We start from the raw sequence: 14,122 nt of genomic DNA, 5'->3' as shown, positions 1-14,122 counted from the left end.
TGCTGTGCGTGATATTATGATGAAAATCAACCAAGACACTGCCCCTTTAAGGGCGCAAGTTTCGGGCCGCGCCTAAAACGGCGCAGCCTGGACCTGGACGCCTGTTTTTCGTGCCAGAAGGTGCGCCTAAAAAGAAATTACCTATTCTCTGGCTCCCTGCAGGTCCTCTGGAGCTGGGCGCGGCGCAGCATGAGCTGTAGGGGGCGGAGCCAGGTCCCTGCGCTGAAAACAGTGCCGGGACCTCTGCACATGCGCGCTACAGTGGGAGGGGCCCGAAGCACACAGCCCTTAGCCCTGGCCGAATGGCCTCACTGGGGCTGCGTGGATAAGGCTCCTCCCACCCGACCGGACCTGACCCGACCCCCGCTCTTTCCCCCCCACGCCCCCTGGACCTCCGCGACTCTTCCCACCCCCCCCCCCCCCGGAACTCCGCGACTCTCCCCCCCCCGCCCCCCCGGACCTCCGCAACTCTCCCCCCCCGCCCCCCCCCCCCCAGACCTCCGCGACCCCCCCCCCCCGAGACCTGACGCCACCTGCCACCTACCTGTAAATCCAGCCCGAAGTCTTGGGCACGGCCGTTCAGCCTCCTTCCCTCCCTCCCTCCTCTTTCCTTCCCTCCCTCCCTCCTCTCTCCCTCCCTCCTCTCTCCTTCCCTCCCTCCCTCCTCTCTCCTTCCCTCCCTCCCTCCCTCCTCTCTCCTTCCCTCCCTCCCTCCTCTCTCCTTCCCTCCCTCCCTCCTCTCTCCTTCCCTCCCTCCCTCCTCTCTCCTTCCCTCCCTCCTCTCTCCTTCCCTCCCTCCCTCCTCTCTCCCCCTCTCCCCCTCTTCTCCCCCTCTCCCCCCCTTCTCCCCCTCTCCCCTCCCTTCTCCCCCTCTCCCCTTCTCCCCCTCTCCCCTCCTCCCCTCCTCCCCCCCTCCCCTCCTCCCCCCCTCTCCCCCCTTCTCCCCCTCTCCCCTCCTCACCTCCTCGCCCCTCCTCTCCTCCTCCCACCCCCCTCCTCTCCTCCTCCCACCCCTTTACCCCCCCTCCTCCCCCACCCTACTCCTCCTCCTCCCCCCCATCTCCTCCTCCCCCTCCCCCATCTCCTCCTCCCCCCTACCCCACCCCCTCATTCCCCACCCCACCATCCCCCACCTCCCCTACCCCCACCCCCCTCCTCCTTTCTCCCCCTCCCCCCCCCTTCTCCCCCTCCCCCCCCTTCTCCCCCTCCCCCCCCTTCTCCCCCTCCCCTCGCTGTCAGAAACACAGACACTGACAGACAGAGAGTGAGAGACGCACACACAGACAGACAGACAGAGAGATAGAGACACTGACAGAGACACACTGGGGGGGCCGTCCCAGCACGCTGTTGGAGGACTCCCGGTGCTGCAGTCGGTAAGTAGAAAATGTTTTATTTATTGATTTTTTAAATTTTTTTATTTTTTATTATTTTTTTTTGATTGATTTATTGGTTGATTTATTGATGTATTTATCATTTATTATTGATGATGGTTCTTTATTTGTAAAACTGAAGTGTTTAATGTTTGTAAACACCCCCCCCCCTCCCCCCACATTCCCTACGCCTAATTTGTAACCTACGCCTGATTTTCCAAATTGTAGACAAGGTTTTTTCGAACGTACAAAAATCTTCACTTACTCCATTCTAAGTTAGTTTGGAGTAAGTTTTCACTGCTTAAACTTTGAAAACAGGCGTAAGTGGCCGGACACGCCCCCTTTTGAAAAAAAAATTCTGTTCCAAAGTGAAACTGTTCTAACTGACTAGAACTGGAGCAAATTAAATGCCGAGAATTTGAATTTCTAAGATACTCCATTCTAAACCAGTTGCTCCAAAAAAACAGGAGCAACTCAGGCCGAAACTTGGCCCCTTAGTATCTGACTGTATCTATGCAGCGCTCAGAGAGGGGAGACGTGTATTGTCTCTGGTTTCTGTTCTACCAAATTGAGCAACTACCTCAGATACAAGTGGATCGACAAAACAAAGACACAAGTCTACTACAGACTATGCTTATCTTTATTGGAAATATCACTGTTCTTTCACTGAGGCAGTTTTGTTATGAAATAAAATCACAATATAACGGTGCAATCTTTTTTGCTGAGATTTTACCGTATCTATAAATGCAGGGGAAAAATATGCTTACAGTAGTCTAGAAATTATTACTGCAAACAAACTTTTAACATATTCATATGACATTTATTTTTAAGGCGGCATTGGCATATTTAAAATAAATAGTTTAACGCTTGTGTTAAAGTAGCGGTCAGTGGAAAGCCTACTAAAAACGGTACAGTTGCCAACTCTGGTTGGGTGTATGCCTGGAGGTTTTAGCACATAACCTCCTTGCTCCAACTGTCCTGCCCAGTCAAACAACAGTTTTTCCCATCTCCAATATTTTTTTGTGTTTGAAGAAAATGAAAGAAAACACACACTTTTTTAATGTCCCGATAATTTTTTGTCCTGGATTGCATGCAGCAGTGACCATGAAATTAATCTTTAATTCCTGGAATCTCCAGATCAATTCTGGAGGGTTGGCAACCCTACATATCAGTGATAGTAATTTAGGATTACTATCTCGCCGTGCATTATATCCATAACAACTTTCAGTAGCTACAGATTTATTTTGAATTGTTTCTTTCAAACAACCTTTACATGACTCAAAGTAGGACCATGCTACCTGTATCAGCGTAGTGAGATAGTTAACCTTCAAATAAAGTTACTGTGTTCTCTGTTCTTAAGCATGTTGATAGTTGTATTCATTGCGAACAGAAAATTCTCATTTCATGATAAATATCAATTTTCTTTTAGGAAAACTCAGCTTACAAGGGAGACATCACTGATGTGAAATCTGTGGTAAGTTTTATTTTTTAATGTCAAACACTGAAGTGAAGTTAGTTTGAAAATTACTCGGTAAATTCTCTGAAGACCCCATGCCTATGCTAATCTTAGCTGAGACAGAAGTTGTAGTTGTACAATTGGGCGTATTGTCCTTGGGGTAAGGAAGGGGTAAAATAGCCAGGATTCCTGCTCTGCAAAGTTGCCCTATTAACTCCTAATGTCAAATGAGAACAGGACTGGGCTCAGTTGTGATTCTGTTGAAGATTGAAAAAGAAAGAAAGAGTTGCATTTATATAGCACCTGTCATGACCACTGGATGCCCCAAAGTGCTTTATAGCCAGTGAAGTACTTTTGGAGTGTAGTCACTGTTGTAGGAACAGCATTGATTCACAGTGTAGGTTCATACGTGAAGAATGGTGACGTAGGTAAAGTACTAAAGGGCTGGCAATGCCTGTGGATCTGTACTGCAGCAAGAGTCTCCACCTTCAATTAGGGAGAAAAGAAAAAGAGAATTGGTGAAAGGGTTATAATTCTGAGAGTGCCGAGTACTCGGGTGTCATTCAGGAATTTAATTTGTGAAGGTGCTGGTTTTCCTGTGGTGCAGTGTATTCATACACTGATCGACTGTACTGGGAAGGTGGGAAGTAGGCCCCACCCATGATTCTGCACAGATCGTGACGAGTTTCTGATCTTAGCAAAGTGAGATCATCTAGGAGCTGCTGGGTAAAGGCTGTCACGGGCCTTATCTACTTGTGCGGCTCCCAGTACTATGTTACAAAGAAGTGCAGACAGTTTTTGTTGAAAGAGAAATTTACCTTTTAGCCTTATATAAAACACCACTGCTCTTTTCAGAATAGTTCTATAAAGCTACTTTTAAACTATTTATAGACTGTCAGCTGTGGTTCAGTTGGTATCATTCTCAGCTCTGTCAAAAGGTTGTGGGTTCAAGTCCCACTCCAGAGACTTGAGCGCAAAAGTCTAGGCTGACGCTCCAGTGCAGAACTGAGGGAGTGCTGCACTGTCAGGGGTGCAGTTTTTCAGATAAGACATTAAATCAAGGCCCCATCTGCTCTCTCAGGTGGACTTAAATGATCCCATGGCACTATTTTGAAGAAGAGCTGGGGGGGTGTTATCCCCGCTGTCTTGGCCAATATTTATCCCTCACTCAACATCACATAATAGGTTGAAAGCATTCTGTGACTACACTGTGTTAGGCATAAAGAATGAACAGTAACTGCTTTAATTTGGATTTTACACTCTCACAGCAGGGGGACTCCAGAACCCTGAATCGAATCATCAAGAAAAAAGCCGGGGACAAGGTCCGGTACAAATTAGTGGCAGTGCCCCATGGAAATGATATTGCATCGCTGTTTGAACAGGATCCAACCACTCTGCAGAAAACCGATTCATTTGTTCCCAGGTAATGAAGTTCAAAATGAAAGGCAGCAGGTTGTGCCAGCTGCTTTATGCCCTGTAATACCTCATTCTGTCACTAGGTGTGTAATGAGTTGGTCATCTGCTTTGCTTTCAAATTTAAACTGCCCATCACATCTCAAACGATCTGGGGTCCTTAGATCCAAATTGTTTCTAAGTTACTGCTTAAGTTGATAAATATGATCCTAAAATTTGAATTTGTCTAGATTTGGTGTATGAAAAGTTTGGCCCTGTATGGATGATACAGGCTTGACTGGTTTGTCCCTTTAAGAAAAAAGAGAAAAGTTTTGGCTCTGCTGACTGAACACCACATTTGGCACCACTGAGTTACAGTATCACAAATACAAGAGCAAAATACTGCGGATGCTGGAATCTGAAATAAAAACAGAAAATGCTGGAAACACTCAGCAGGTCAGGCAGCGTCTGTGGAGAGGGAAACAGAGTTAAGGTTTCAGGTCAATGGCCCTTCGTCAGAACTGGAAAAAGTTTGAGATGTAACAGATTTTTAAACAAATGTAGGGACAGGGAAAAGGTTGAGGGAAAGAAAGAACAAAAGGGAAGGTCTATGATAGGGTGGAAGGCAGAAGAGATTAAGAGACTAAAGGGATGATTTTGCAAGGTGAAAGGAAATGGTAATGGGACAAGTTAAGAAACAAAAGATGAGTCTAGATAGGGTGTGAATGGAGATGGCAGAATCATCAACAGCTGCCATGGGAAAGAGAAACGTTACAGTATCTCCTAGCTGGTTATGAATAAAAGGGAAACAGCACTCCACCCAATGGGAATGTCTTGACTAATGCAGACTGATCTCTCCTGATAAATCACCCTTGGTTTAATTTGTCACTGCTTGCTAATGCCAGCAAGAACATAAGAACATAAGAACTAAGAGCAGAATTAGGCCATTTGGCCCCTCGATCCTGCTCCACCATCCAATAAGATCATGGCTGATCTGATCATGGACTCAGCTCCACTTCCCTGCCCGCTCCACATAACCTGTTACTCCCTCATCAATCAAAAATCTGTCTATCTCCGCCTTAAATATATTCAATGACCCAGCCTCCACAACTCTCTGGGGCAGAGAATTCCACAGATTTACAACCCTCTGAGAGAAGAAATTCCTCCTCATCTCAGTTTTAAATGGGCAGCCTCTTATTCTGAGACTGTGTCCCTTAGTTTACGTTTCCCCTATGAGTGGAAGTATCCTCTCTGCATCCACCTTGTCGAGCCTTCTCATTATCATATATGTTTTCGATAAGATCACCTCATTCTTCTGAACTCCAATGAGTATAGGCCCAACCTACTCAACCTATCTTCATAAGTCAACCCCTCTTCTCCAAAATCAACCTAGTGAACCTTCTCTGAACAACCTCCAATGCAAGTATATACTTCCTTAAATACAGAGACCAAAACTGTACACAGTACTTCAGTTGTGGCCTCACCAATACCCTGTACAGTTGTAGCAGGATTTCTCTGCTTTTATACTCTATCCCCCTTGCAACATTCCATTTGCCTTCCTGATTACTTGCTGTACCTGCATACTAAATTTTTGTGTTTCATGCAAAAGGACCCCAGGTCCCTTGGTATTGCAGCACTTTGCAATGTTTCTCCATTTAAATTAATAATTTGCTTTTCAATTTTTTCTGCCAAAATGGATAACCTCACATTTTCCCACATTATATTCCATCTGCCAAATGTTTGCCCACTCACTTAGCCTGTCTATATCCTTTTTCCAGATTTTTTTCTGTCCTCCTGACAATTTGCTTTCCCACCCATCCTTGCATCATCAGCAAACTTGGCTACATTCCACTCGTTCCCTTCATCCAAGTCATTAATATAGATTGTAAATAGTTGAGACCCAGCACCGATCCCTGCGGCACCCCACTAGCCACTGTTTGCCAACCAGAAAATGACCCATTTATGCTGACTCTCTGTTTTCTGTTAGCTGGCCATGCTAATATATTATCCCCAATCCCGTGAACTTTTATCTTATGCAGTAACCTTTTATGTGGCACCTTATCGAATGCCTTCTAGAAATCCAAATACACCATATCCACTGGTTTCCCCTTATCCACCCTGCTCGTTACATTCTCAAAGAACTCCATCAAATTTGTCAAACATGATTTCCCTTTCATAAAACCATGCTGACTCTGCTTGATTGAATTATGCTTTCCCAAAGATCCTGCTACTGCTTCCTTAATAATGGACTCCAGCATTTTCCCAATGACAGATGTTAGGCTAACTGGTCTATAGTTTCCTGCTTTTTGTCTGTCTCCTTTTTTAAATAGGGGCATTACATTTGCGGTTTTCCAATCCACTGGGAAGGCCCAAGAATCCAGGGAAATTTGGTAGATTACAACCAATGCATCCACTATCTCTGCAGCCTTTTCTTTTAAGATCCTAGGATGCAAGCCATCAGGTCCAGGAGACGTCCACCTTTAGTCTCATTATTTTGCCGAGTACTACTTCTTTAGTGATAGTGATTGTATTAAGTTCCTCACTCCCTATAGCCCCTTCATTATCCGCTATTGGGATATTATTAATGTCTTCTACCGTGAAGACCAATACAAAATATTTGTTCAAAGTCGCTACCATTTCCCTGTTCTCCATTATTAATTCCTCAGTCTCATCCTCTAGGGGACCAACATTTACTTTAGCCACTCTTTTCCTTTTTATGTACCTGTAGAAACTCTTACTATCTGTTTTTATATTTCGTGCTAGTTTACTTTCCTAATCTTATCTTCTGTCTCTTTATCATTTTTTTAGCTGTTCTTTGCTGGCTTTTAAAAGTTTCCCAATCCTCTGGTCTCCCATTAGTCTTGGCCACATTGTATGCCCTTGTTTTCAGTTTGATACCATTCCTTATTTCCTTAGTTAGTCACGGATGGTTATCCCTTCTCTTACAGTCTTTTCTTCTCATTGGGATATACTTGTGCGAGTTATGAAATATCTCCTTAAATGTTTGTCACTGCTCATCACCTGTTCCATACTTTTAATCTATTTTCCCAGTCCACTTTAGCCAACTCTGCCTTCATATTTTTGTAGTCTCTTTTATTTAAGCTTAGGATCCTGGTTTGAGAACCAACTTTCTCACCTTCCAACTGAATTTATGGTCACTCATTTCAAGAGGATCCTTTACTAGGAGATCATTTATGAATCCTGTCTCATTACACAGTACCAGATCTAAGATAGCCTGTTCCCTGGTTGGTTCCGCTATGTACTGTTCAAGGAAACTATCCCGGATACACTCTATGAACTCTTACTCAAGTCTACCCTGGCCAATTTGCTTTGTCCAATCAATATGAAGGTACTGCTACAAGAGGGAATTTAAGAGGAATTTTAACAATTCAATTCCATGAAATACTGTAGGTGTTTCTTTGTTGACTCAAAATTTTCTGTGTGTTCTTAGCTCCATTAAAAGAGTAATTGGTTTTAAAATTTCATGGGAGGCTTTTAGCAGGCAGATTTGGGGTGCATTGGAAAATCTACTTCCCCATTTGTGCTACTGACCTCATTCCATTTTACGAGGTCAGGGCCAGCGGCATTTCCCTGGATCGGATGGGTGTTCACTCATGGCGAAACTGGGCACCTGCAGCAGAAAACTCACCTCTGAACCTGGCCTAATGCAGCAGTGCTGACCCAACAAAACTCAAAGTTTAAAAAAAAAATCATTCACATTTTTTGTGTTTTGAAAGGCCAATTTCCATTCTGCAAGCAATAATTCCATAATCAACTTGCAATAAGGGAACCTTAGCCTTTAAAATATGAATGCTTCTGTGGCCTGAGCAACCCAGGATGCCAGGAACTGAAAAATGGCCTTAGTGCCAAGTATTGCTAAGATGCAAGTGAAAATGAAGCATGTCATACTCTGTGCCCACCCCAAACTTACAAAATGTCTGCATTCCCACAACAAAGGTATTCTGGGGCTAGATCTCCACGTGTTTAGTCAGCATTGTGCATGAAACACTACTTCTAAGTGTAATACACTTCATTAGAAACATAGGCCCCAAGTTTCCACATGATTTGCTCCTGATTTTTAGGAGCAACTGGTGGAGAACGGAGTATCTTAGAAATCGGAATTCTCCACATTTAAGTTTTCTGCAGTTCTAGTCAGGTAGAACAGTTTCACTTTTGAACAGAATTTTTTTTTCAAAAGGGGGCGTGTCCGGCCACTGACGCCTGATTTGAAAGTTTCCACAGTGAAAACGTACTCCAAACTAACTTAGAATGGAGCAAGTGAAGATTTTTGTAGGCTTGAAAAAACCTTGTCTACAAAGTAAAAAATCAGGCGCAGGTTACAAATTAGGCGTCGGGAACGAGGTGTGAAGGGGAGGGGGGGGAAGGGAAGTCATTAAATTCTACAATAAATCCTTAGTTATACTTATACAAATATTATACAAATAAATGCAACCTGAATAAAAATTTATAAGCAAAGAAAAGATTAAATAAACCATGTTCCTACCTGTGTGAAAGTGCTTCAGGCAGGCCTTTCAGGCAGCGGTTTGCCGTCGGGACCGACCGACGGCAGGGGGAGGGAGGGAGAAGGCTGCAGGAAGCCTCAGTGCTGATCATGGAAGGGCAATGTGGTTTTATTAAAAAATTTTAAAAATTGAACAGCTACAAAGAATTTGAATAGTCTCAAACAAGTGCATGTGTCCCGTTTATCACAGTCTATCTTTAATTACAGAATGCACTCCCTCACACACAGAAATATCAAGAAAATTAAAATGCAAGCCTTTGCAAGGGTTCAATAAACACATTTTTACTTTTTCTGCAGCACCTTTTAAAATGGCCGAGTGCCAATGTTTACTTCAGACTGCGCGTGCGCGAACGCTCCAACGCGCACACGCAGGGTTGCCGGCACGAAAAAAACTCATTTAAATTGTACCCGCCCCCCTCCTACTTACAAAATCGGCGCGGGTGGTAGGCTCCGCCCCCTGTGCGCTGTGCCAAGCAGACATCGAGCTGCAAAGCGCTCGAGAATAGCGCGTTTTTTTCCAGGCGCCGTTTTCGGCGCGAAAAACAGGCGCCCAGCTCGGAGGGGTGCCTGTTTTGCCGCGTGTGGAAACTTGGGGCCATAGAAACATAGAAATTTACAGTGCAGAAGGAGGCCATTTCGGCCCATCGTGTCCTCACCGGCCGACAAAGAGCCGCACGGCCCTTGGTCAGTAGCCCTAAAAGTTACATATAATCCTAATGACTATGGATCAAGTTCATTGTGATTCAGAATGTGGGCAGACATGCTTGATTTTTTTTTATCCCCTTTGCATGTGCACATTGCAGATACCTGTTTTGGCAGGATAAACTTCAGCTGGCAATCTCATGCAAATAAACATTTCAATGCAAATGACCAGCTGGAAATCACAGCAAAATGTTATTCTTTATAACCATTCTATTTCCCTTCTCACTTAAATTTGAATGTTTTCACAAATAGAATTATGTTTTCATAAAATGAATGAATAGTTTCAGTAACATCATTGGAAGCATATGGAGGTTGGTGCTGATGTTTGGAATGGAGGTACTAATATTGTACTACTTCTTAAGATAATCTCTATCTCTAAAACCCAAGTATGTTGCAGAATTATCATTAAATCTTTGCCAGTTTCAGGAACATATGTTGAGTTTTTTCAGAGTCATATTCAGCTATAAATTTCAGATGTGAAAGATCACACTTAAATTTGAGTCCAAAATGGTGGGAGTGGATAGAAAAGCGATATACACTGGATAGGTGCCCCAAGACAGGCTATTTTAAGGCTAAGATGGAAGTGTGAATATTCAGGGGGAGTTTAACTCCAACTAACTCCAGGCTTTACTCATAGTGCTTGGCATTGTCTTCAAATTCACGGAAGGACACAACTCCCTGCCTTTGGCATTCTCAGTAAAATCATAGAATTGTACAGCAGAGAAGGAGGCCATTCGGCCCTATCACACCATTATCCACTTGGTCTTATTCCCCTTCTCCATGCCCTTTTTCTTCACTCAAATAAGCATCAAAAGGAAACTAATTTTAATAGAGCTGAGACTGTGCTGCCGGCTGAACCTCGCGGTTATCCACAGCGGGTAATGAGAAATCACGGACTTACTACCCATAGTGTTCCATACACATGGGCCGAAAATCGTGGGCAGGATGCCTATTGTTTCTTTCTCCATCTGTGGACAAGGCAATAGGGTGAAATATCACCCCTATAAATAAGCTTACAGAACACTAGAGGGCTGAGTTCCCAAGTCAGAGCTGGAGGTGCTTGCAATGTTCTTTCTCATTTCGGCGGAAAATCATGGGCAGCACTGCCACAATATCCCCAAATCTGTGGCTGACAGGTGAGACTTCTTGCTGGCAAAACAAACACAGAATATTGGCCCGTTTAAGTATGAATTCATTATTTTAAAAATTGCTAACGCTTTCATTTGCATGTAAGCATGGCAGTCATTTCTTACAAATACTCTCTTCAATATTTCAGGAATTCGTTTGTGAGGTTGCGGCATCTATGTACCAATACGTGGATTCAGAGCACAAATATTCCGATTGACACTGATGAGGAGAGGCCAATAAGACTAATGGTAGTTATTGAATTCAGGCTCCTCTGTCTAATTTTAAGTTTCCTGGTCAAGTTTAGAATTATAGTATATGTTTGTCAACATATTAAAAAATGCTACTAGTGGTAACCCATTGATGTCCGTCTCTACTTCTGTGGAGATTCACTAAATGTGCAGTTTGCTAGGTTTGGTGAATCACTGGATTTTAGAAAAAAAGCAAATTAAATGTAATCTGTGCAATAAATGCAATATAACCCTGAAAGTCTACACATTCTTATTGTGTGTAGGGAAGTTTCATTGAAAGTACTGAAATTAAAAAAAGGAACAAAACAACCTTAACTTGTGCACAAGAAATAATTAAAACTAGCACAATACTCCAATAATTAAGGAACTTCTTTGTTTTGACTTGCATTGTTTCAATTTATCAGGAATTCCATGTATGGGCCAGGGTTAATGGGAACTTATTGGTTCATTTGAATTCACTGAATGGCGGTGAACAGGTGTGATCCTGGGGCTGAATGGAAATTCATGTTTTGAAGTTCAATAGAATGAAAGTGAATGGTAAATAGAATATTGGAATTGTGTGTCTTTTAATAAAAAGATTAACTTACTTTGTAGAGTAACATTTGTTCAACTAATGACCTGCCGCACGCACTGCTGAGGGTAATTGTTTGCTTGGATCCAGTGTGCATTTATGTGAAATTCACAGAGGCCTATAAATTGATTAATTGGCAGGACAGATTGAAATATATTAAATAACTCGAGATTTAGCCTGCATACATAGCATAAGTAATCATTAAAATTCTATAAATGTTATCATTATCTATTTCAGCTTGGAACATGCCCAAGCAAGGAAGACAAAGAAGCCTTTGCCATTGTCTCGGTTCCAGTTTCAGAAATCCGGGATTTGGATTTTGCAAATGATGCCAGTAAAATCCTTGGGACTATTGTTGAAAAGTTGGAGCAAGGGACCTTAAACCACAATGACCGGAGGTAACACGAGAACCTTTATCCTATATAGTATATCGTCCAAGTGGCTAAAGTCTTATATGATAGGATTGTAGTGCGTAAGTTTAATCCTGTGATTCTCAACACTTGATTTTTTTCTCTCAGCTGGGCTACCTGGGGAGGTAAGTCCTGAGTGAAGTGGGGCTGGGTTTGTGCACCTCCATCTGACAGCCAGCTCGAAAGCAGCAGCGGTCGGAGTGTAGGTTGCCTGCAGATCAGTCATGTCTCACTGATTTGGAAAAAGTCCCATTAATGCCTTGCTCATAAAAACCTGAGGCATTGTAGATCAATTCTCTTGTCCATAAAAGTCCCAAAGTGTGGGCCCAGCGAGATTAGATGAATGGCCTTTTTGCAAAACCCTGCAGCCTTATTCTGTAGCTGTGTAATTGCTGCAATGTACCACGGTGCGAAATTGCTGCAGAGCAAAATGCTGAAGTCAGATTTAATTTTGACCAACAGCAAAATAATTAAACTTGCCCATGTTACCGGAAAAGGGCTGAATACCTCATCCTGCAGTAGGATAAGATGGCTTCCACTTGTTTGATTTTTAAGAGCAAACTGTTCCAGTATACAGGGCCCAAGTTTCCGTCCTCTGTAAAAACGGGTGCGCCGACTTTCTGAAATAAAAAGGGCGTCGAAAACTTACCTTGTGATTCTGCGAGCTCCTCAGGACGTCTTCGTGCTCAGCGTGACGCAGCACAAGGGGTCGGGGGCGGAGCCAGGTTCCGGCGCTGAAAACAGTGCCGGGACCTCTGCACATGCGCGCGAGAGTGTGCACGCATGTGCAGTAGCTCCTCGCCCCCGAGGCAGCATGGGAGGGGCCTGAAGCACACTGGCTCGAACCCTGGCCGAATGGGCTCCCCGGGCGAAGATTGGGACTTGGGCCTTCCTCCAGTTCGGCCCCCCCCCCCCCGCCCGTTCAGCTCCCCCCCACCTCCCATTCAGCTCCTTCCCCCCCCCCCCCCCACCCCCTCCCGTTCAGCCCTTCCCCCTCCTCCCCCCCTCCCCGTTGTCGGCGGGGCCCACCCGCTTGGCATCTCGCTGGGGGCGGGCCCTGCCCGAACTCCTCGGCAGCGGCCAGGCATCTGCGTCGGTGGCGGTGCCCGCCCGCCATCTCGCTGGGGGCGGGCCCCACCCAAAGTCCTCAGTGGCGGCCAGGCATCTGCGTCATCGTCAGCGGGGCCCGTTCAGCCTCCCCTCCCCCCTTCCCTCCCGTTCAGCCCTTTCTCCTCCTCTCCCCCCCTTCTTCTCCTCTCCACCCCTCTTTCCCCCTCCTCTCCCCCCTCCCCTCCTCTCCCCCTCCCTCCCGCCTCCTCTCCCCCTCCCCTCCCTCCCACCTCCTCTCCCGCTCCTCTCCCCCCTCCCCCCCCTCCCCCTCTCTCCTCCTCCCCCCCTCGCCCTCCTTCCCCCTCTCTCCCCCCACCCCTCGCTGTCAGAAACACAGAGAGAGAGAGACACTGACAGAGAGAGAGACACTGGGGTGGCCCCATCCCAGCATGCTGTTGGAGCACTCCCGGTGCTGCAATAGGTGAGTAGAAACTTAATTTTTTATTTATTGATTGATTTTTAATTTTTTAATTTTTTTGATTGATTTATTGGTTGATTTATTGATTTATTTATAATTTATTATTGATGGTGGCTCTTTATTTGTAAAAGTGAAGTGTTTAATGTTTATAAACCCCCTTTCCCCTCCCCTATCTCTCATTTCCTACGTCCGATTTCTAAGTGTAGGCAAGGTTTTTCTGAGCGTACAAAAATCTGCACTTACTCCATTCTAAGTTAGTTTCGAGTAAGTTTTCGCTGCCTAAACTTGCAAAACAGGCGTAAGTGGCTGGACATGCCCCCTTTTGGGAAAAAAAATCTGTTCTAAAATGAAACTATTCTAACTCACTAGAACTGGAGCAAACTAAATGCCGAGAATTGCAATTTCTAAGATGCTCCATTCTAAACTAGTTGCCCCCAAAAAATAGGAGCAACTCAGGCCGAAACTTGAGCCCACAGTTTGGGCAGGGGTGAGGTTGTATCATTAAAAACATGTATTTTGCAGTACAGTTTGCAATTGGCTCAGTATTTTTTCCCCTGGATATTTTTGTAAAATGTTTTTCTTTCCCCGCTGCAAACCTGAGCTGGTTTTCTTCAGAGCATTAATTTCTTTTTTTGCAGTGATTTTGAATAAGATTTCAAAGTGACTGAATTTTTGTGTATGAGGACGAGGGAAATTATGTACTGCCATGTGAGAGTAGGGAAGGAAAGTGAGAACATTTTGTATGTGCAGTGTTTATATAAATAGAGGACGGACATAGGTTAGGGCTTGGATCCT

General features: G+C 44.5%; 1 protein-coding gene across 4 annotated transcripts in view; it reads left to right on the top strand.

Moving 5' to 3' along the window:
• The window catches only part of itpr3 (inositol 1,4,5-trisphosphate receptor, type 3), a 341,844-nt gene that overhangs the window by 178,203 nt on the left and 149,519 nt on the right, over positions 1-14,122 (top strand). For all 4 annotated transcript variants that reach the window (XM_070858941.1, XM_070858942.1, XM_070858940.1 and 1 more), the window contains 4 exons: positions 2,800-2,844; positions 4,095-4,249; positions 10,719-10,818; positions 11,627-11,787. In XM_070858941.1, the coding sequence (XP_070715042.1) occupies positions 2,800-2,844; positions 4,095-4,249; positions 10,719-10,818; positions 11,627-11,787 (461 nt within the window). The remainder of the gene's footprint in view (positions 1-2,799; positions 2,845-4,094; positions 4,250-10,718; positions 10,819-11,626; positions 11,788-14,122) is intronic.

This window comes from Pristiophorus japonicus, chromosome 17 (assembly GCF_044704955.1).
Source record: "Pristiophorus japonicus isolate sPriJap1 chromosome 17, sPriJap1.hap1, whole genome shotgun sequence".
Classification (NCBI taxonomy): domain Eukaryota; kingdom Metazoa; phylum Chordata; class Chondrichthyes; family Pristiophoridae; genus Pristiophorus; species Pristiophorus japonicus.
This window is presented reverse-complemented; position numbering and strand designations above follow the sequence as displayed.